Here is a 23,149-nt window from a genome sequence, read left to right as displayed (position 1 = left end):
AGGTCATTTCATGCATGTGTGGGATGCTTCTTTCAGCTTTTCCAGATTGCGGACTGATTGCACTATAAAAAAAATTCTAAAACTATTTTGTCCGGTGTTCATGGTGAAAGACCTAAAAATGCTTGCATGTGTTAAGGCCAACAACTCTACAGCATTGCTTCGAAATCTCTGAAAAGATACCTCCAATGGAAATGTCGATCCCGACTTATGGCTACCCTATGAATAGGGTTTTCATGGTAAGCGGTATTCAGAGGGGATTTACCATTGCCTCCGTCTGAGGCTTGTCCTCCCCAGCTGGCTCCAATGCACAGTTGGAGTTTCTCAACAAGGAAATAACAGTTCATGATGTGTACAAGGGATGGGAGACCTGCAGCCCTCCAGATGTAATTGGACTATGACTCCCATCATACCTGACCATTGGGCATGCTGGCTGGGGTTGATGGGAGTTGGGAGTCTGTCTAGGAAGATCTGGAGAGGCACTGATTTCCCAACCCTGCTGTATCCAAATCAACTCTCACCTGGTTGGATGCCGTTTCCAGTCTAGCCGGGACAGCTTCTAAAAAGGATGAAAAAGTATTAATTAGAAAATGGGCTCCTGGAGCAAATTGGTTTGCTCTTATTTAGGGTACGCATACACTGAGTACCTCAAGAACATAAGAAGAGCCTGCTGGATCAGACCACAGGGCCATATAGTCCAGCATCCTGTTCTCACACTGGCTAACCAGATGCCTATGGGAAGCCTGCAAAGCATGACCTGAGCACAAGAGCACTTTCCCCTCCTGTGGTTTCCAGCAACTGGTATTCAGAGACATACTGCCTCCGACAGTGGAAGCAGAATACAACCATTGTGGCTAGTAGCCACTGATAGCCTTATTCTCCATTAATGAATGAAATTTAGGTTTGTAACTGCTACTGGTATGACTATACCAGCGTTCACTTTTCTTCCTATTCAGTGTAAAATGTTTTAGTAAATCCTTGCACAATAAAGTTTTAAGGAACAGGCCTTTTTTTACTCTCCCCTCCTGGCAAATAATAATAATAATAATAATAATAATACAAAAAACTCCTATGGATTCCCAGTTCTCAAGATGATATCTCCATTTTGCAATAGCACAAAGTAGCCAATAGTCAAACTGTGGGCAGGCATGGACAAGGATGAAGTATCAGCAAAACATTTTATCTGTATTCATCACCTAACATTAGATGACTAGAATATGACTATGGGAGCCCCTGAAAATCATGTAATCTGCCTTCTTAACTGAGTGGAACAAAGGCTGATTGGGCTCTTGAATTTCAATTACCTACCAATTCTAGAATCTTAGTCAGATTCCACATTTAGTATGCTGCCATATGAACTTACGATATTGCCTTATACAAAGTCAAATCACTGGTCCATGTAGGGTAGTATCATCTGCTCCAACTGGCAGCAGCTCCCCAAGATCTCAGGCAGGTCCAGCCAGCCACTAGGATTTTAACTTGAGATGCCAGGATTTAAACCTGGGCTAGTGGTGCAATTAGGTAAATTTAGATTCAAGGTTGTCTTTGGTGGTGGTGGCAGCTCTTCTTTACATGGGAATGTGTATTAGTAATTCAAAATGTGGTAAGGCAGCCGTGCAACGTTTGAGGCCCTCCTGCTCATTCTGCTGAGTGGGGCCCTGAACATTTGCCCTAAAGTCCTGCCCTGATGACACCATTGAATCTGGGACTTTCCACACACAAAGCAGGGAGCTTGCCACTGGGCTACGGTCCCTCCCCTCCACATCCTATCCCACCCACCCCAGTCACACCAACCAAGGTCATCATCATTCTGCAAGGCTCTTACCTTGGACGTTTGTCACTCTGTCAAACAGAGACTGGAGCTGGGCCTTGACCTCTCCAAAGTTCCCCACTTCAATCTGGAGATCTACAACTGGTGGCTGCTTCTCTATGAGCTCCTGCAGAGACCCTTTGATGTAGGAGTGCATCTCCAACACCTCTTGGTCGGAGGCATAGAGGTGCATCTTCTCCACCAGCTGCTCGCTGGACGCCATCCTCTTCACCACTCCCTCCATGTCCTTGAGCTTCTTCTCTACATTCTGGACTTGTTGCTTATGCTGCTCCTCCACCTCCGCTAGAAACTTCTCCTCCTTTTCTCGCAGCACCTTCACCATCTCGCCGACCTTCTGCTGGATCTGCTCTCTCGTCTCATTCCTCACCTTCTCCATGTTTTTCACCAGCTCTAGGAGACTGTTATAGGTGTTGTTGTAGTTGCTTTTCTTCCCCTTCAGCTCTGTGCTCATGCTCTGCAGCTCATTTTGCCGGCACCCAATTTCATTTTGGATATCACAGTGGTGATCCTCATTGTGCCTCCTGTCTAGCAGTGCACAGACACAGCACATGGACTTCTGACACTCATTGCAATAGATGCTGTGAATCAAATACAGTTAAACTCATGGCTGAGCCAGTGTAGTGAAGTGGTTAGAGTGTTGGACTAGGACCTGGGAGACTAGGCTTAAATCCCCACTCAGCCACGAAATTCGCTGGGTGTCCTCACTGCCTCATAGCCTAACCTACCTCACAGGGTTGTGGTAAGGATAAAAAAGGATGGAGGGAACTATGTACACCATCTTCAGCTCCTTGGAGGAAAGGTGAGATAGAAATACAATAAATAAATAAATGACTGCTGGTCAGCATTGGCTTTTATTATTCAGTATTTTAATTAGTAATAACAATAACAATTATTATTAATTATCAATTAGTAATATTATTAATTATCAATTAGTAGTAATACTTTATTATTATTAATTACTACTTGTTAGTATTAAATTATTATTGTTATTAAATGTTAATAATTGTTATGGCTAATTATATTAATAATTACTAATACTAATTAATATTTATTATTACAGTAATTTATTATTATCAAATTTATATCCCGCCCTTCTTTCCAGTAGTAGCCCAGGGCGGCATTTAAAATAAGATTTTATTTGTCACCTTATACAAGACAATCTCTAGGCCATCTTTTGCCTAGCAGCTGGGGCTGATGGGAGTTGTAGTCCAAAACATCTGGAGGTTGGGAAGCTACTAGTGCAGCCTTTCCCAACTAGCACGCCACCAGATGTTGTTGGACCACAACTCCCATCAGCCTCAGCCAGCATTGCCAATGGTCAGGAAAGATGGGAATTGTGGTCCAACAACATCTGGTGGCCCACTAGTTGGGAAACGCTGTACTAGTGGGAGGACAACCACTACAAAGGAAATCCCCTCCTTAGACGTAGCCGAATCCAGAAACGTGGGAGGTATACCCCTTGCTACATGCCTGGACTCCCCATGAATCTGCCATCACTCCCTAAACCCCAGGCCCAAAGGCAGCAGCAAATCCAGAAAGAGGTTGCAAAGGATCATCAGAAGCTGCCTCATTCTACTCTACGGTTCATTCATAGTCGACTCTGACTGGCTGCCGCTCTCCTTTTCCCACTTCCAGATCCTCTAAACTGGAGATACTAAAGATCGAATCTGGACCCTATGGCATGTAAACCATGTTGTCACAAGAAGGGCAAGGATCTTTTCTTGATTGTCCCAGAGAGCCGGACATGGAATAATGGGCACAAGCTGAAGGAAGTCAGACTTCGACTGATCATCAGAAAAAATGTCTTAACTGTAAGAGCAGTACAACAACGGAACCAATGACCTAGGGAGGTGATGGGCTCTCCAGCACTGGAGGCATGCAAGAGGCAGCTGGACAGCACCTGTCAGTATGTTTTAAGAACATAAGAACATAACATAAGAACATAAGAAGAGCCTGCTGGATCAGGCCAGTGGCCTATCTAGTTCAGCATCCTGTTCTCACAGTGGCCAACCAGGTGCCTGGGGGAAGCCCGCAAGCAGGACCCGAGTGCAAGAACACTCTCCCCTCCTGAGGCTTCCGGCAACTGGTTTTCAGAAGCATGCTGCCTCTGACTAGGGTGGCAGAGCACAGCCATCATGGCTAGTAGCCATTGATAGCCCTGTCCTCCATGAATTTGTCTAATCTTCTTTTAAAGCCATCCAAGCTGGTGGCCATTACTGCATCTTGTGGGAGCAAATTCCATAGTTTGACTATGTGCTGAGTAAAGAAGTACTTCCTTTTGTCTGTCCTGAATCTTCCAACATTCAGCTTCTTTGAATGTCCACGAGTTCTAGTATTATGTGAGAGGGAGAAGAACTTTTCTCTATCCACTTTCTCAAGGTCATGCATAATTTTATACACTTCCATCATATTTTACGTTGGATTCCTGCACTGAGCAGGGGGTTGGATTTGATGGCCTTGTAGGATCCCTTCCAACTCTACTATTCTATGTGCTCTGTCACTGAGCTATGATCCCTCCACTGTTAGAAGGATTCCTCCATCGGCTGGCAGCACAAGGCCCTCCTTCACTTAGCCCCTATTCAGTGGACAGCTCCTCTGCTGCTTCAGCAATAATTTCCTAGCACCTGTTGCCAGTACTAGCCTTCCTCATTAGCTGGAGAGTTCCCCTCTCTTGCAAGTTTGTGACTCCAGGCCCACCAGCTCTTGTGCTTACAGGAGTTGGACCCTGGCCCTCAAAATGGGTTCCCCAATCTGAGAATTAAGTGCCGATGGACAACCTACCTTAGAGCTTGACCTTTGTGGCCAATGTTGGAGCAGGACATGATACTCTGCTTTCTGATCCCTGCAAGGAACTCCATGCTAGACTCTGCCTGAAGATCCCTCAGTGGTTTGGCTTCATGGCCTTCCCTTTTCATATATCTCTGGTGGAATTCTAAACACATGGCACAAAGGAACTCATTGCAGTCAAAACACCAGGACACTGCCTCATTCTTACAGTTGATGCAGATCAAGTCTTTGCCATTCTTAATCTTCTGCCAGATCCTTAGCTTGACCTGAAGGTTTGCAAAGAGCAAATTCTCCTGCAGTTTGCAGTCCTCTTCATTTTGCATGTATGAGGTTCCACATGTGGCACAGAGATGAATGGACTTGTTCTCTTTGAGGCACTGGGTGCAGAGATTGTGAAGGCAGGGCAGGAGTTTGGGGCTCTGGACTTCCCCTTGGCATCTCTCACACAAGAGGAACTGGAATTCATCCATTGCCTATTGTGGAAAACAAGGATCAAGGGTGAGATTTTGGATGATGCTCATTAGAGTTCAACACACTGACCCAGCCATGCAAATAGAAAGGAATAGTGGTGGTGGTGAGGAATTATGTAACAAAATATGTATACTTTTTAATTGAGGGAGAAATTTGTTTCAGTTTGCATTTACAGCCGAATCAATCGAATTTGCACTTTGTGGAACAGTATAACTGAAACACACCATTCTTCAAAATTAATTATTATCCAAATTTTGCAATGTAGTTCTTCCACCAAACAATATTTACAGAAATGCATATAATAGGGGAAAGTGGGCATAAAAATGAATATCTTGGGGAAATAACATATGAAAATGCATTATAGGAAAAATTAATATATATTAGAAATTGTAACAAATGGTACACTAGTCAGAATTGCACACAAAAATGTGTTTATTAGGTGAAATTCACACTAAAATGCTGAAGAATTTTCATAAGGACATAGCAAATTGCTGCAGAAATATAGAGAACTGAATTTAAGAATAGAAAAATGAGAACCCAAATGGACAGATCTTTCCATCCACATGGCTGATTGTGGTAAAATCTGTTGTAAACCTCATAGAAATTATTCACTAATACGCAAAAAACCTTGCAGTTTAAGAATGTACCTATAGCCCACAGATATTTCTACCAAACTTTAAAAGCAGGGAAATTGGGCAGCTATAGTGAATGCACCAGGGGAGCAGGAGACCTGACCTCCTCTCTGAGATATTGTACTGCCCTACAAAGTTGTCAAAATTCAAACACAATTTGGGTTGGTCTTTCACAGTCCAATCCACTTGCTGTGTAGCTTGGAAGAATTTGGTAACATGTGCCTCTGAGCATATGGTGAGTGGTGGCAACACCTGCCATCTCCAAAGATGGAGAATTATATTTTTGTATGTTTGTTGGTGTTCTTCTTACTTTGCTTCTTTCCTGTGTTACCAATGTTTCTACAGAGAATCTAAACCAGAAAATTTCCCCCCTCCTTATTCATCCTAGAAATCTGTGTCAAATGTATTTCTATTAATTTCAAAGCCTTTTTATTGGTCATTGTCATGTGATGGTGAAGACAGCCTTTTGTGTTTTATATTGGAGGTTATGTTCTATTTCTATTTTGGGTGCATTAACAGTTGAATCTGAAACTGCAGTTTGATGTAAAACCAGACTGATCACAATATGTTGCTACTTCAACAATGACTCTAGCTGTTGGAAAAAAGAGGATGTATGTTTTTAGCCTGCTATGTTTAAACCACTTTATTTAAGGCAAGGTGTTCACGATCAATTAAAAACATAGAGCACATCTAGAATTTTGCTAGAATATATTTCACCTTCCACTGTCTTATCTTGTGCAAATTGAGATACTTCTGAGGTCCACTGGAGACTATTTTGCAGAAGTCAGTGCCATTATTCTACAGTTATGTTTGGAGTTTTTTTAGTATAAATTTTGCAAAGTGTTGCTGTACTTCACATATTCATAGAAACAAAAGCAAAAGAAAATGATTTCCTATAGGAAACTTCACTAAAATTGCAAAGTAAATCAGACATATTTAAAGTGACCATCTCAACTATATCAACTGTCTTAATAATGTTGCTTCCTCCCGGCTAAAACAAGATCAGCACAGGACATATCTTCTATTATTTGGGCTGATTATAGGTGTTGCCACCACTTACCATATGCTCAGAGGCACATGTTACCAAATTCTTCCAAGCTACACAGCAAGTGGATTGGACTGTGAAAGACCAACCCAAATTGTGTTTGCATTTTGACAACTTTGTAGGGCAGTACAATATCTCAGAGAGTAGGTCAGGTCTCCTGCTCCCTTGGTGCATTCACTATAGCTGCCCAATTTCCCTGCTTTTTAAAGTTTGGTAGAAATATCTGTGGGCTATAGGTACGTTCTTAAACTGCAAGGTTTTTTGCCTATTAGTGAATTTTCCTGCTTTTTAATCTGGGAGGTAAGAAATGGGATCCTGCGCAAGTTTGCTGACAATGGATTGATCATTTGCATACTTATTAAGTGGGATTTACACACACACACACACACACACAAACACACACATGGCAATCATGCTTAGGATAGGTGAAACTAACCACAGGGGATGGGGAAGGGAGGAGGGGGAGGGGGAGGAGTGGAAAGGCAGAGGGGAGGACTGGGATGGGAGCAGGCAGGAGGGGGAGGGGAGAAGAAGGACAGATGTGGTCATTTGCATGTTTATTGAGTTCAGTGGGATTTACTCCTGTGCAATCATGCTTAGGATAGGTAAACCTGACTGGGGGGCAGGGACAGAGGGCTGGAGTGGGCAGTGGAGGCGGAAGAAGGAAGAGGGGAGGGGAGGAGAAAGGGAGAGGAAAAGGGAAGGAGGGAAAAGGTAGGTCTGATCATTTGTATGATTATTGAGTTGAATCGGATATACTCCTATGCAATCATGATTAGGATAGGTAAAACTGACCAGGCTGGGCCTGGCAACCAAGATGTCTTCTGTATCTTTCAAAGTTGGGCAGGGGGAAGGGACAATTCTACCTTGTGGTTTTTCCCATTACAGTGTTGCAAGAACACCTGCACTTGGCTGACTTTCTCTTCTACTAAAGATACAGGATCAGTCTCAGGCCCTGAATCTGGCAACCCTACCTCCCACCCAAATTTAAAACAAAGCTGTCCCTGGCCACATCCACACCAGGCCTCTATTACACTTTGCACAATCATTATTTATCTATTTATTTAGTGTATTTATATACCGTCCCATAGCCGAAGCTCTCTGGGCAGTTTACAATAACTAAAAACAATAAAAAGAAATATACAAATTTAAAAACACATCTTTTAAAAACAATTTAAAAGAATTTATCATGGCTTCTCTCAAAGCCATGGCTCAAAGCCAATCATGGCTTCTCTCAAAGAATCCTGGGAAGTGTAGTTAGTGAAGGGTGCTGAGAGTTGCTAGGAGACACCCTGTTCCTCTCACAGACCTTCAATCAGAGTGGCTGACTGTTAACCATTCTCTCAGGGGAATAGGAGTCTCCTCTCAGCACCCTTCACAAACTACACTTCCCAGGAGTCTTTGAGGGAAGCCATGACTGTCTCAAGTGAAATCAAGTCTGGTGTGGGTGTGGCCCCCTGATTAGCCAAGCCCAGCAGCTGTGAGGCTTTTAGAACACTGACAGTTGGTCCTTACTGAGCATGCCCCACGTTATAATAGGCTTCCAGCCAAAATTTATTAAATTAATTAAAAATCAACCAGGCATTTTTTTAAAAAACTTTTAAACTGCAGTAGATGAAGGTCAGAGTATAGGGCAAGGTCAGTATTAGGATTACAGGTACTCTGTGAACATGGCTGATTTTTAATGAATTTCAACAGATTATGAGAACTCTCAGAGAAAAAAGTCCAAAAGGGCTCTGGTTTTTCTCTCTCTCTTTTTAGACTTTGAACTCTCGATTCTCTCTGACTGTTTTGTGTATCGCCATGAAAATTGACAGGGTTGTTAAGCAAGCGTTTCTGAGTTCAGAACTATAAATTTTGTAAGGTTTTGTTTTGAAATTAGCTTATGGGAAGCATCAGAATGGCATGCGGGGGTATTTTCCATTTAACATTGCGGAATGTGAAAAATCCATGCTGGCTATAGTATACAGCCACTCTTGTGGCTGTATAATCAATAAAATACACTTAAAACAGGTATTTTAAACATTCAAAAATTAAAATTAACAGCAGGGCAAAAACACATGTTTTTTTATCTCAAGTTCTACATGTCTGGATAGGCTTGCCTAAACAAAAATGTTTTAAGCAGATGCCAAAAAGAATACAGCAAAGGTGCCTGCCTGATGTCACTAGGCAGGGAGTTCCAATGTGTAGATGCTGCCACCCTAAAGGATCGATTTCTTACAGGTGTGGAATGAGTATTGTGTGGCACCAGTAACAGTGCCAGTTCTGCAGCTCAAGTGGTATATATAGATATCATTTCCTACCATATAATTTATTTATCTTAGAGTATTCATATCCTGCCTACATGCTGAAATTCTTGAGCTGGCTTATAATAAAACTCGAGATGGGGGAGAAATTTGGTTCACATTTAACAGCAAACCTACTTAATTCACACTTCCTGAAACAATATGCAAAATGAGAAGCAATCATCCTTCAAAATGTGCATTTCTCCAAATTTAGCAATACAGTTCTCTAGCCAGTGTTATGTAGTGGTTAGAGTGTCAGATCAGAACCTGGGAGACCAGGGTTCAAATCCCCAATTGAGCAGTGAAGCTCACTAGCCTCTAAGCATAACCTACCTCACAGGGTTGTTCTGGGGATTAAATGAGGAGGGGGAGAAAAGGCTGGATAGAAATTGCAACAAATAAAGTGTACAAAAACCATTTACTAGGGTGAAGTGTGCATGAAAATGCATATTTTAGTGAAAACAACATACACAGATGCAATATATTAGGGAAAATTGCTTGTAAGAGAAATTCACACTAAAATGCTGATGAATTTTCATAAGGACTTGTTTTTAATGCAAACTATCATCATCATCATCATCATCATTATTATTACCTGCCCTTCACCCAAAGGTCCCAGGGCAGGTTACAACAATTTTAAAACATATAATTAAAAACAGTTAAAAACAACCTAAACAACCTCACAGAAAATAGGGTGGATCCTAAAAATATACAACTCAGGTGTCGAAGGCTAGGGTAAAGAGGTGTGTCTTTATTTATTTATTTATTTATTTTGTTCGATTTATATACCGCCCACAGCCCGAAGGCTCTCAGGGCGGTGCACAACATAGGATAAAATACAATAAAATCACAAAAACAGTAGAACATAAATATTAAACAATAAACAACCTAATATACGTTAAAAGCTTAAAAGATAGATTAAAATGCCTGGGAGAATAAAAAGGTTTTCACCTGGCACCGAAAAAATAGAAGTGTAGGCACCAGGCGGACCTCATCGGGGAGACTGTTCCATAATTCGGGGGCAGCCACTGAAAAGGCCCTAGATCTTGTTGCGACCCTCCGAGCCTCTCTGTGATTCGGAACTCGGAGGAGGGCCTTAGATGTTGAACGTAGTGAACGGGTAGGTTCATATCGGGAGAGGCGTTCCGCTAGGTATTGTGGTCCCGCGCCGTGTAAGGCTTTATAAGTTAAAACTAGCACTTTGAATTTAGCCCGGAAACGGATAGGTAGCCAGTGCAAACGAGCCAGAACAGGTGTTATATGTGCGGACTGTCTAGTTCTCGTCAGCAGTCTAGCAGCTGCGTTCTGTACTAGCTGTAGTTTCCGAATTGTCTTCAAAGGCAGCCCCGCATAGAGTGCATTTGCCAAACGTTTTACAATGAAGTTGCCAGATACACCTCGGTGGGGAGGGAATTTCACAGCTTAGGGGCTGCCACAGAGAATGCCCTCTCCCAGGCCACCCCTCAAGCTTCCGAGGGTGGCGGAACTACCAAAAGGGCCCCTCTGCTGATCTCAACACCCGAGAGGATGTGTAGGGAAGGAGGCGGTCTTTCAGATATTTGGGACCTAAGTCATTTAGGGCTTTAAACACTAATGTGAGCACCTTCAACTGAGCACCTTCCCTGATGTGGAAATATAGACAACCGAAGTTTAAAAAATGAGGAACTGAAGTTGACAGATCCACCCATTCCTAAATAAACCACAATAAAGTAGACCAGAGGTACAATATTTACTAGACTGGGGCAAAGATATATATACATTTCCCCTGTACTTCTCCAGTGTTTCAGGGAGCACCACTCTGCAGCTGAATATCATGGCCTGGAATTTGACTATTAAAGCAGCCAAGCTTTTAGTCCTTGACAGGCCTACTGATGCCTCTCACTACCCCCTGGCTCTGCTGGCAGATGCAGGAGGCTCTGGGGGAGCACAGATGTTAGAAGCCTCTTTCCCAGTCCTCAGATGTCCCAGGGTTGTATGTGCCCTTGAACTACAGAGCATTCTGCAGAACATGGCTATTCAGTACTGTGAACTTCCAGATGTTGTTGAACATCTTCCATCATCCCTGGGACCATGGATTGAGCAGGCTATATGGCTGATGGGAATTGGAGTCCAACAAGATCTGGAGGGCACCACGTTCTCCATCCCCGTTCCCAGAAGCTGTGGTTAGCGCATTCGAGTTGGAGGTAGGAAGCTGTAGTTCAAAACCCTCATGACACGAAGTTCAGTGGCTAGCTTTGGGTAAGTAATAACTCTCTCACATATGGTCTGAGCCTACCTTGCAAAGCTGTTGTGCAACTGCAGTGCCAATTGGAGCTCTTTTGGATGGGATACACATGCAATAAAAAGAGCTCTGCATCATGTTAAGAAAGGGGTTTTGGGGCAGTGTGTTTATGCGCCAACAGAGTAGGGAATTAGGACAAAAAAGAAAGAAATGCGATATTTCAAAACAAGCATACATTTCATTGATTGGAAACTGTAATGTAAGAACATAAAAAAAGCTCTGCTGGATCAGACCAGGGGCCGATCTAGTGTAATGCCCCATTCCCAAAATAGGCAACTTAATGCCCATGGGAAGCCAGCAAGCAGGACCTGAGTGCAACAATCCCCTCCCCTCCAGTGATTCGGAGCAACTGGTATTCTAAGGCAGTGGAAGACATCATGACTAATAATGATTGATAGCCTTATCATCCCACATTAAAATGCCCTTTCCCAAAACCTTTTTAGATGGGGCAAATCACTGCTTGAGGTGGGACAGAATATTTGCTGGCCACACCCTGGTGCCTGCGGTTTTCATTCTGCACAAGGGCTCTTGCAGAATTTAGCTCCTATTCTTTCCCACCTATCCTTGTATATCTGGGTTTGCCCTCCTCTTCTTCTACTTCAGTCCTTTACTCCACCTTTGATACTCCTCGGCCAAGTTTTGTGTGAGTCTGTCTCTTGCAGAACTGGCGCCAGGGGTCGGCATTGTTGGGCACTTGCTGAGGCCCTCACTTTTGCAGGCCTCCCTGCTGCTATTCTCTGATGCTTTCTGGTCCTGCAGCTCCTCCTCCTCGCCTGGTCACCAGCCTTCTCTTAAAATGCAAAGAAGGAGAGGAGCGTGGAGATACAGCAGCGATTCCCTCTGTGCGCGTGGGAGGAAGAGGCCAAAGGCAGAGGGCAAGTGAGTGGGCTGCTTGGAAAGGAAGGGGCCACAAAAACCCTGAGCCAGCGCTGATCGTTTGTCGTGGTAAGGAAGTAGAGCAAATTGGCTGTCAAAGCTTCCTGATTATTTCTCCCTTTGCGAGTCCCTTGCAAAGTTGGCTTTGTTCACTGAAACCCAACTGAATCTTCCCAGCAGCGAAGATCAGAGTCTTACCTCGTTCTCTGACGGTGATGCTGAGGTCTCCTGAGCCATCGTTATCCTCCCAATTCCACTGGCTCTGTCCTCTTACAGAGCTCTTAACACTGAATGGTGGCTTCCCAGATCGTTCTAGTTTGTTGGTTTCGATTTCGTAGAAACTGAAAGTCTCTCAGCCTGTTTCTACCCCCTAAAGTTCTGTGTAGTAATTGCTGCCTTCCGTCCATTGTTAACTATTTACCTTTTTTTCTGTTTTAGGAGAAAGATAACTCACTTGGCAAATGTGCCATGAGCACTGCAATGATTTATGTATATAGTGCATTAATTGCTGTTACCGTGAAATATGCCCCCCCAAAACCTCACTTCTAAAAATACACACACACATAGAAGGAAACATTCATTCCACTTAAAATTATTATTATTTACTGAATTCATATTCCGCCCTTGCACTCGAAGGAGTACAGGGCGGCAAACATAAACAAACAATTTAACAAACAAACAAAAATACTAAAAACAGTTGAAAACATTCCAAAAACATGATTACAATTAAAAACATACTAAAACACAGTTAACCATATTGTAAAACGCAGTAAAAATATTCTAAAACACAGGCTTGAAAACAGTCGCCTTTAGCCATCAAATGCCTGGGTAATCAGGAATGGTTTTCAAATTCCTCTTGAAAGTTAATAGTAATGGAGACAGATTCACCACACTGGAGAGGGCATTCCACAATTTTAAAGCCACCACTGAAAAGGCCCTGACACTGTGCCTGGGAGGTGACCACAGCTGAGTGGTAGAATACATTTGAAGCAGGAGTTAGCAGTGCGCTTCTGAATGCCAGTTGCTGAAAACTGCAGGAGAGTGCTGTTCCGCTTAGGATTTGCTTCCCATGGGCATCCGGCTTTGTCCCATGCTCCTGCCTGCTGTCTTGCAAGGGCAATACTGAGACTGAGGAAGAGGAAGTTGGCAGGTAGTGCCACTCCCTGGATTGGTTGTTAATAACAAAATAGGCAGGTGAGGGGCTGGATGTGCGCAGTTGGATGAGCCAGCCTCTGCTGCCAGAGTGTCATGACTGGATGGGCAGGTAGGGGGCATGCAGGTATATGGGGAAGATGGGTCCAAGCACCAATAACTAGCCAGATGTAAGAGTACAGGAGCAGATGGCCAATGGGAGGCAAGCATAATTAAGCTAGGGAAGCCTCTTCCCAGTTGAATTTTGTAAGCAGTTCAGAAGCTGACCACCTTCCACAGCACAGTGCAGAATTAGCCAGTTGCCACATGGCCAAGCAAGATTTTTTCTTCCCAGTCTGCATTGGCTCTGAAAAGAATCCCACTCCACACTGATGAACCCAGAATGGTACGCTGCGTGTGGTAGCCGTAAAGAGGTTGTCACCAGGTCACACTAGGCAAGGATTTTTTAAAGCAGATTTTCCAACTGCACAAATTTCCATCTGACAGCCCACATGGAAAAAAAGAAAGCAAAGCAAAGCCAGACGAACACAAAATGTCCTTTACTCCTTGCTTACACGCTGTCTGTAAGTATAGGGGTTCATATCTACTGTACAGTGATGATTCATTTGTGAATCTCAGTAACTAATAGGCTCAGGAACTAACACGCTTTGCCAAGAATAGCTAAGGTTGAGCTAAGGGTGACCAAAGTAAAATGGTTCATCCAGAGAGAATTATGGGGAATATTTTGCATAGGTTCCTGGGATGCTCTTTGCTGAGAAAAATTAGGGTGTCTTGTACCAGCCAGCTGCAGATTGTTATTCTAGCGGGAGGCAGCTGAACCTTATCTATCAGCCTGGTACCAAGCTCAGGAGGCCTGAGTTGTAAATTAGTAGTCCTGCCCTTGCTATGAACTTTCTAGGCGATTCCATCATCAAGAGGTGTCAGGAATGGCTAACTGGCCCTCTTGCTGTTGCCTGGCAAAACCCCATAAAAAGAAGGGTGATTCTTTAGTTAGTTGTTCCTGTCTTATGCCATCTTGACTGGCCTATGGGATGTTCTGTGGTCTATGGAGCCAAAGGGAACCAGGCTCATACTTTCTGAAGTGAGTATTAGCTTAGGTTAGCAAGCTTCATTGTATTTTGTCTGTCTGAACCTCTCACCGTGTTTTATGTAAGTTTTGACTGTGCTTAGCTCTGCTTAGGGTGTCTGGGCTTAAGGGGATTTGTTTGCTGCTCTTTTTATATGCACTTTTATATATTTAATAAACTACCTCATATTACTTTGTGTATGCAGTTCCTTGACCACAACGCCACTGATTATTATTTTGGGATTGGCTAAAGGTTCCAGGGCAAGGAGTGTAACAATCGGTCTTGCTCTTGGGAATCTTTGTCATTCTTATCAGTGCTCTGAGTTCCCCTTGCTTAGAGTGGAAAGCCAGGTTAAGGGGTGGTAGCAGTCTACCTACCTTACAGGGTTGATGTTGGTTGTAACTTAGCTTTGTTAAGGAGAGGCACAGGGAGTGTCTGCCCGGGAACAATTGCCTAGGGGGTTGGGGACTGGTCTCAGAAGCAAAGACCAGGGGTCATGGACCCGAGGAGCCTTTGACATGCTCGAGAAACGGGAGTACTCTAAGGGTATTTACAAGGATGTGATGAAGCGTTATGTGCCCAGAGATGAAGGTGAAGAAGAGGAGGTTCCAGTTAAAAAGAAGGTGTTTTAATATGCTTTGGGCAGTTTGTTTTAATTATGGAAACTGCATGCATTCTACCCTTATAGAATTAAAGGACATTTCTTGTCCTTTAAATCCTTTAATAAACATAGTTAAGCTTCAATAAACGTATATGCTAGTCGTGTCTAATTTGCCCTCCACTTTTCAAACTGCCCATTATTAGCTTTCCAACTGCAGTTTTTCCCAACACCACCTTTTGTGCCCAATTGCACGCTAAGCAAAACCTTGAGAGTTAGCAGTGACTGCATGGGCCGAGAACAGGCAGAACTTGGTTCTTAACCTGAGGCATAGGCAGGGTGAAGAGCAGGGGTGTAGTTGTGCGGGGTCTTCGGGGTGTGTGTCTTACACCCTTTAGGTGTGTATTAGCCACTGAGAAGAGTCTTCTAACATGCTTCCTTGTCCTTTCCTGCTGATTGGAGCCAATCACAGTGAAAGGAGGTGAGGCAAACACCGAGAAGACTCTTCTCAGTGCTAACACTCTCTTCTTGCATGCTGATTGGTTCCTAGGCATTAACAAGGATCTCATTCTCAACCCCACAGCAAAAAAAAGAGGGCTGTGATTAACATGAATTTGCCATTACACTACTGGTGAAGAGAGATCCTTCAGAGGAGTCTTCCTGAGGTTGCAACAGGCCCAGGGAACAGAGAAAGGAGCACCCTTTGTCCTTGACGTACCCACCCTAAGGTAGGTGCCTTGGGGTGTGTGACTGCACCCTTTAGTGCACATAATGAAGTGGGTGGCAGTGATGAAATGGAACCAGTGACTGCTTCTCTTTCAGAGACAGGAAAAACTCACCCTTGGAGAAGCAAAATGGCTATTGGCATATTAATGAGCATGGCTGGGGAAGCCGTGCCCTTTCTGATGTTGTTGGACTCCAACTCCCATCAGCCCCAGTCAGCATAGCCAGTGGGCAGGAATTATGGGAGTTGTAGTCCAGCCACATCTGGAGGGTCACAGCTTCTACAGAGGAAATGTAGCAGCAGCAATATTGGCAGCAACCAGGAAAGGCTGTAACATCTGAGTTGGGGTGGCAATGGCTGCATACACACCATGCATTGCAAGCACATTTAAAGCACACTTTCCCCCCTTAAACAAAAGAATCCTGGGAACTGTAGTTTACCCCTCACATAGCTACAATTCCCAGCACCCTTAACAAACTGCAGTTCCCAGGATTCTTTGGGGAAAATAATGTGTTTTCAATGTATGGTGTGTGTTTTCTTGTATTCCACCCCACTTGCTTCTGGAAGGTCTGCCCTGCTAAGGACTAGTGGCACTCTAGGTGCTGTGGGAACTTTTCTGGCAGCTCAAGAGTGCAGGTGAAGGGACGGGAGATGATGCTAACCCTTGACTTCCAGACCAGCATTACCTGAGCAAGCTCTGGGCACTTTCTTGGGAGGGTTGTGGCTGACATTTGGGTTAGGGATAAAAGGAGGCCCCGTTGTGAACCCTTTCCTGGAAGCAGCAGCAGCAACCCCAACAATAGGAACTAACAGAGGGTGTAACATCTGAGCTGGGGTGACAAAGTGTTTTCTTCTATCTTTGGACTGGAATGTTTATTATGTTTGTCATTAGCTGATTTGTTTCAATGGAAAGAATAAAATAAAATGATCTCTGCCATGCCCCCTCTATGATGAGCTTCCGGGCCTTTGTATCCGTGAAGCCATAATAACCGCACAATCCCCAGTTGTAGTGATAGATCTTTTCCAGGAACTTATCTCCTCTATTCGCCAACTTTTATCCCCCAAAATTACTAGAAGGCTTAGAGCCCAACGATATAACTCCAAACCATGGTTCGACCATGAATGTGTCACCCTAAAGAACCTATTGCTGGATAAATACAGGGAGTATAGATCCTTGGACTTGCCCTCCTTGCCTGGGGAGTATTTTGAGCTTAAGAGGAATTATAAAGCTCTAATAATAATAATAAAAAACGTGCTAGGAAGGAAGATTGGGAAAACTTGATAAAAGCAGTCAGAACGAGAGACCAACCCAAATTTTGGAAACTGGTTGCCAGAGGATGCCAGTCTGTTACTGCGAACGTGGATTTTTATATCTCTCCTACGGCGTGGGAAGCTCACTTTAGGTCGATTTTCTCCAAGCCTGCTTTCAAAGACCATATAGATAAGGAGACAAATCAATTGGAATTGCTTCCCGAATGGCCCTCAGTGTCAGTCTCGGAAATTGTGTCGCTTATCGATAAACTTAAATTGGGTAAGGTCCCAGGAAGCGACAACGTGCCTCCAGAACTCCTCAAGGATAATGTGGACTGGTGGGCACTGCTTTTGGCAGCCCTCTTTACACACATTGATTGAACTGCTTATATCCCTGATGACTGGAGACTGGCCATTGTAATTCCCATATTTAAGAAGGGGAAACGATCAGACCCCACTAATTATCGTCCAATCAGCCTGCTAAGTATTATTAGCAAGCTTCATGCTTCCCACCTGCTTGTCAAATTTCAGGAGTGGCTTGAAGCTGATAAGATCCTAGCAGAGGAACAAGCTGGTTTCAGGGCAAGTCGCTCCACCCTTGACCAGGGGCTGGTATTGCAATATCTCATGGAAAAGTACATGTCCCCCTCTGGTGAATCTTTGTATGAGGCGTTTATTGACTTTAAATCCGCATTCGACCTGATCCCGAGGGACAGGCTATGGGAAAAACTGAGGGAGTATAAGATAGACTGGCGATTACTTGCCTTGATTCAGAACCTGTATGGGAACACCTCTTTAAAAGTTAGATGCAATTAAGCGGGCCAGTTATCAGCTTCTATTCCAACACATAACGGTGTTAAGCAGGGGTGTGTCCTTGCGCCATCGCTGTTTAATTGTTATAATTAATCCCCTAATTAAACATCTTGCTGTGGAAAATGCCCACCCTCCCATGCTAGCGGGTAGATCATTGTCGTCTCTTTTGTATGCTGACGACGCTGTCCTACTGTCCTTAACGTGTGGGTTTGCGTCGTCTTCTAAAAGTGTTTGGCTCTTTTTGTGAGACAGAACATCTTATAATTAATCATGACAAGTCTAAGATCGTAATATTTACCTGTAAAAGATCTAAACATCGTTGGTGGCTGAACAACCATCTGATTGAACAAGTTCCATTTTATAGATATCTGGGGATTATTTTTCATTCATCGGGTTCCTGGGCGTGTATCATTTAAGAAATGCTGGTGAAAGTGCACAGAGAAGCACTAGGGTGCTTCTCTCATTCTTTTTCTCCGAAGGGGGTCAATACACCCCTTCGACAATGCTGGTTTTTAACGCCAGACTAATTCCGCAACTCTTATATGGAACACAGTTATGCCCTCAAGGCAACTATGCCCCTCTGGAATGTGTTCAATCAAAGTTCATTAGGAGCATTTTAGGCCTGCCCAGCTGCATACCAAACGTTGCATTACGCCGAGGTAGACACCCTGTTGGTCGAGACCAGGGCGTGGGCTTATAGGATAAATTTGTGGCTTAAGCTGATTTTTGCCACCCTGGGTCTTGCCCCATTAATCCTTACCGACCTTTTTCAGTCTAGATGGAAACATATGGTGACCTCTAAGTTGTTGTCCTTAGGCTTCTCCCAGTCAGCTATATTACAACTGGGATATTTCAAAGCCAAAGAACTCACCATGCAACGTATTAGGGACATAGAACTTCAGTTTAATATGAGTCAGTTGCCAGCATTTCCCTATATTAGGCCCAGCACAAAGGTGCCCGCACTTGCGACTTACCTAACTACTTTGAGTCTTCCCAAGTACAGAAAGGCATTTTCCTGGGCCAGATTTAACACTCTTGCCTCGGCTGTACTTGATGGGAGGTATAAGAAAGTGCCCTATGCAGACAGGCGCTGTATCTGTGACTCCGGAGTGGTGGAAGGGGTGGAGCACGTTATGTTACGTTGTCACTTTTATTCTGATCTTTGCACTCTGCTCATCTATCCCTGCCTTCTTAAAAGGATCAGAACTTTTGAAGAAAATGAAGTCCCTATTTTACTTGAAGATCGAGATCCATTCATCAGGGATATGGTTGCAAAATTCTGTGTTGCGGCCATGGCTTGCAGAAAGCTTGGTCCAATCATCTTAAATTTTATTTCAATTATTTTATCACCTGGTATCAGGTTTGGGTAAAATGTATTTTATATGTCTATTTATATTTGTGTCAAAATTGCTGGTCTTGGACCGAATTAAATAAAATTCAAATTCAAGACCTGGCTCTTCAGGCAGGCTTTTAGGGTGGGTTAGGTTTTATTATTATTGTGAGATTTTTAATATTTTAATGTATTTGTATGTTTTTATTTTGTACATCGCCCAGAGTGGCTGGACAACCAGCCAGATGGGTGACTAATAAATTTAATAAATAAATACATAAATAAATTGATAGTTTTGTTTTCTGATGACTTTAAATGTTGTGATGTTTGTAATCGAACTCAGTTATTTGTCAAATTGTTATGCTTTGAAATGATTTAGTATTTGATTGTTACTGATATAGTGACTTGTGTTTTTGCTCTGTTGTGAACTGTTTTGAGCATATATTTATGGAAAAGTGTCATACAAACTTAAATACTAAATAAAGGTGGTATGCAGAATCTGTGCAAGATGACCTAGTGAAATCATCCCCAGATGTTACTTGAGAGAGACTCTGTTTGTCACCAGGAGAGGGCTATTTCCACCTGCCTTGCCCCACCCTCCAGCCCTGGAAAGCCTTCAAATGCAACTTCTTTCAGAAGACTTTCTGGTCCTTTGGGTTGAGCCATAGGGTCAGGTGGATAGAAGAGATCTTTATATCAGCTTGGGGGCAGTGGCGTCACTAGGGTTGGTGTCACCCGGTGCGGCCCACAGCACCTTCTCTCTCAGACTCTGAGCGATTGTGCGTGGGTGGCCCCTAGGAACGTGTGGCCGAACAACAGGGGCCGGGAACGCGCCTCTGCCTTGTAGTCTGCCGCCGCTTCCACCTTCTAACAGACGAGGAAGGCAGCCGGCGCACCACGCGAAGACTCTCATTGGTGCCTAGGCGGTGCCTGGGGGGGGCAGCTCTGGGTGTCACCCCCGTCTGGTGGTGTCACCCGGTGCAGCCCGCACCTGCCGCACCGCCCTAGTGACACCCCTGCTTGGGGGTTAGTTTTTATATATTTTGGTTTAGCTTTATTGAGCTTTATGCTCAATATATATATATATATATATATATATATATATATATATATATATATATATATATATATATATATATATATATATATATATATATGTAGTGATTATACTTTTTATTATGTACTGTTGTGCTACAACATTTGGATTGTTTGTGTGAACCACTTTGAGCACTTACGTATTTGTGGAAAATGCAGTATATATATATATGAATTGAATAATAATAATACTTGTTGACCGGAGCAGGGTGATGACTCATATATTATTTTCTTCACAACTTCCGCATGTCTGCATGGATGAACTCAACACCTTGGAGGTGGAGGAAGGTGTGTGTCTGTGTAAATAAGCCAGCACAGAGATTAATCAGTAGACAGTACTTTCCCCTCTCCCCCCCCCCCCGCAATGTCAATTCAAACATGATGCCTTTCACTGTTTACATGTGTCTGAGTCATCAGATATTGAGTCAAGAAATGCCTCATGCAGGAATGTGACATCATTTCAGCTATGTCTGTGTTTTTCATGTGGTTTTTAAGAACTCAGTGCTGCTATGACTCTGGGCCAAATCAGATATTACAAGGAGCAGCCTAATTTGCTTAAACTCAGGTCAGCCCCAGTCAAGTTCAAAGCAGGCTTGGTAGATGGGGTCATACTCTCTCTGAAGGAGCAAGTTTGTAGTTTGGGGGTGCTTCTGGATCCATCGCTGTCACTTGAGGCTAGGAATGGGGTTTGCTGCCTACTTCCCATCCGCTTGGATTCCAAGAGTCCATCTTTCCTTCCCATTCCACCCTTTTTTGTTTGTTACTGTTTGCTTTCGAGCTTGCTGATCTGATTTTTTTAACTGGGGGGGGGGGACACATAATTTTAAATGAAAATGCTTATGATGATCTACGTGGTTTTTTCCTATTTACTTATCAGTTAGGCAGATAATTGCCCATTGAGTCTGTTGCCTCAGGCTGATGTGCTGCTTAATGATCCTCCCCTTTTTGCTATTCTTGTTGTTTTGCAGTACTTTTGATTTTTACTATTGAAAAGTCGACAACCATTGCTTATTTTAACTTCTTTTTTCCTGCTAAATTTTAGCAGTACAGATTCAAAAGCCCAGGTGGAGGATCCTGTCCGTATGGCTGCTCTGTACTACAGTGTAATGGGTGGGGGAAAGAAAAAAGGGGATGAACTGCTGAATTTATTATTTATTTATTATTTGATTTATATCCCACCCTTCCTCCCAGCAGGAAGCCAAACAAATATGCTGAGTAGTGAATGAAGTGAGTCTCTCATATTGCATTTGAAAAGTAATGTCCTTTGCTGCATAGCACCAAAATGTACTTATTTTCATAATTGGCATAGTGGGGAGACATGACTAATTCTTATAGTAGTAAGTAAGGAGAAGCAGTCCATTTTTTAATCTATGCGTAAAATAGCATCTAAATAAATCAGTGTGAAACTGCTGCAATTGGCAGATGGTTTGTTATAATAAAATGATGCTGCTTTGCTTGCGAACCTTAATGCGATGTCCATCTGCCAGTGCAATCCACACACTCTGCAACAAAGTGTTATTTAAGGTCCTCCACAGAACACCTACTCAGAGTGTCTGCTGTGCTGTGTGTGGTATACATGGCATGGCTGCCATTTAGAAGAAAAATTCACATAGTCTTTCATAGATGAAAATGGAAAAAAATGCATTGAAATATCAATTGGTAAATTGAGAAAACTACATTTTCTTCTGTGATTTAATTTGATAATGAATAATGACCGAAATGATTACTTAACCTAAACATTATTTAATGAACAGAAGAATAACAGAACAGATAGACTAAGAAAAAAATTAACATGAATGTTAATAGCCATTTCTGAAAATTAACAAAGAGAAAATTGGAAGGAGGTTAATGGATGTCAATGATGATTGTACTCAACTAGACAGCTGTTAAGTATGCCTTAACTTAGAGGACAGCCAATTATGAAGATAAGGTAAAATTTGGAGTGGATTTTTTTTTCATGCCAATGACTGCTGCGACTCATCGCAAGAAATCAGTGCTGGTCTGAAAAGACAGCCGACTATTGGATGGAGTCAAAATCCAGTACTAAGTCTGATTTAATGGATATTCTTCCCAGCTCCTGTTTGAGGCACAGGTGGTCTCCGTGCAGAGTGCCTTCCAGCAACTTAGGCTGGTGGCCTAACTACAACCCTATCTGAACATGAATAACTTGGCTACAGGAATGTACACTCTGGTAACCTCAAGAATGAACTGTTGCAAAGCCCTTTATGTGGGGCTGCGTTTGAAAACAGTTTGGAAGCTTCAATCAGTGCAGAATGCAGCTGCCCAAATGTTGACAGGTCTGAGACAAACTGATCATGTATCACCAGTTTTGTTCTAGCTACAATGCCTGCCTGTATGCTTCAAAGCCCTATTCAAAATTCTGGTTTTAATGTATAAAGCTGTTTACAGCTCAGGTCTCCAATATCTTCTGGAACATCTTTCCCAGTATAAACCTACCTTCATCTTCTGAGGCCCTTCTCTTTGTCCCTCTCTGATGGAGATTTGGAGGGTGATGACAAAGGAGAAGCCTTCTCAGTCCCCCATCTGTGGCATGCTCCCCTCGGTGAGGTCTGCCTGGCACCTTCACTGACATTTTCTGTGACAGAGAAAGACTCACCTTTTCCCCTTGGCTTTTGATGAACTAAGCGGATTTTGTTCTGCTCTTACTATGCTGCCAAAGCTTCCTGTGGTTGTTAGGGGGAGGGCCTTTGTTTTTTTTATGTCCATTTTTTATGTCATGTGTAAATGACTTGTAGGTGTTTGTAAGAGACCGTTAATGTTTTATATGAATTTCTAATGGTATTATGCCTTTATGTTTGTAATAGTAAATCACTGGGAGTCCTTGGTAACAAGTGATGAATAAATCTAATAAATAAAACAAATAATAATTCAGTTTTTAAAGCAAAGAAGGCAC

The 23,149-nt window shown here is 43.1% G+C and overlaps 1 protein-coding gene and 1 long non-coding RNA gene across 2 annotated transcripts in view; one reads left to right on the top strand and one right to left on the bottom strand.

The window, feature by feature from the left end:
- LOC133369807 (protein PML-like) overlaps positions 1-12,522 on the bottom strand; it is a 23,515-nt gene extending 10,993 nt beyond the window's left edge. The window contains exons 1-4 of the mRNA XM_061595430.1: positions 12,404-12,522; positions 4,610-5,088; positions 1,823-2,406; positions 519-556 (exon numbers count right to left, since the gene is read on the bottom strand). Coding sequence (XP_061451414.1) covers positions 519-556; positions 1,823-2,406; positions 4,610-5,088; positions 12,404-12,442 — 1,140 coding nt within the window. The 5' untranslated portion in view covers positions 12,443-12,522. The remainder of the gene's footprint in view (positions 1-518; positions 557-1,822; positions 2,407-4,609; positions 5,089-12,403) is intronic.
- On the top strand, positions 12,040-23,149 carry LOC133369811 (uncharacterized). Its single transcript, XR_009758995.1, has 3 exons — positions 12,040-12,274; positions 15,606-15,750; positions 22,310-23,149. It is a non-coding gene; the product is annotated as an uncharacterized LOC133369811 (long non-coding RNA).

This window comes from Rhineura floridana, chromosome 14 (assembly GCF_030035675.1).
Source record: "Rhineura floridana isolate rRhiFlo1 chromosome 14, rRhiFlo1.hap2, whole genome shotgun sequence".
Taxonomy (NCBI): Eukaryota; Metazoa; Chordata; class Lepidosauria; order Squamata; family Rhineuridae; genus Rhineura; species Rhineura floridana.
This window is presented reverse-complemented; position numbering and strand designations above follow the sequence as displayed.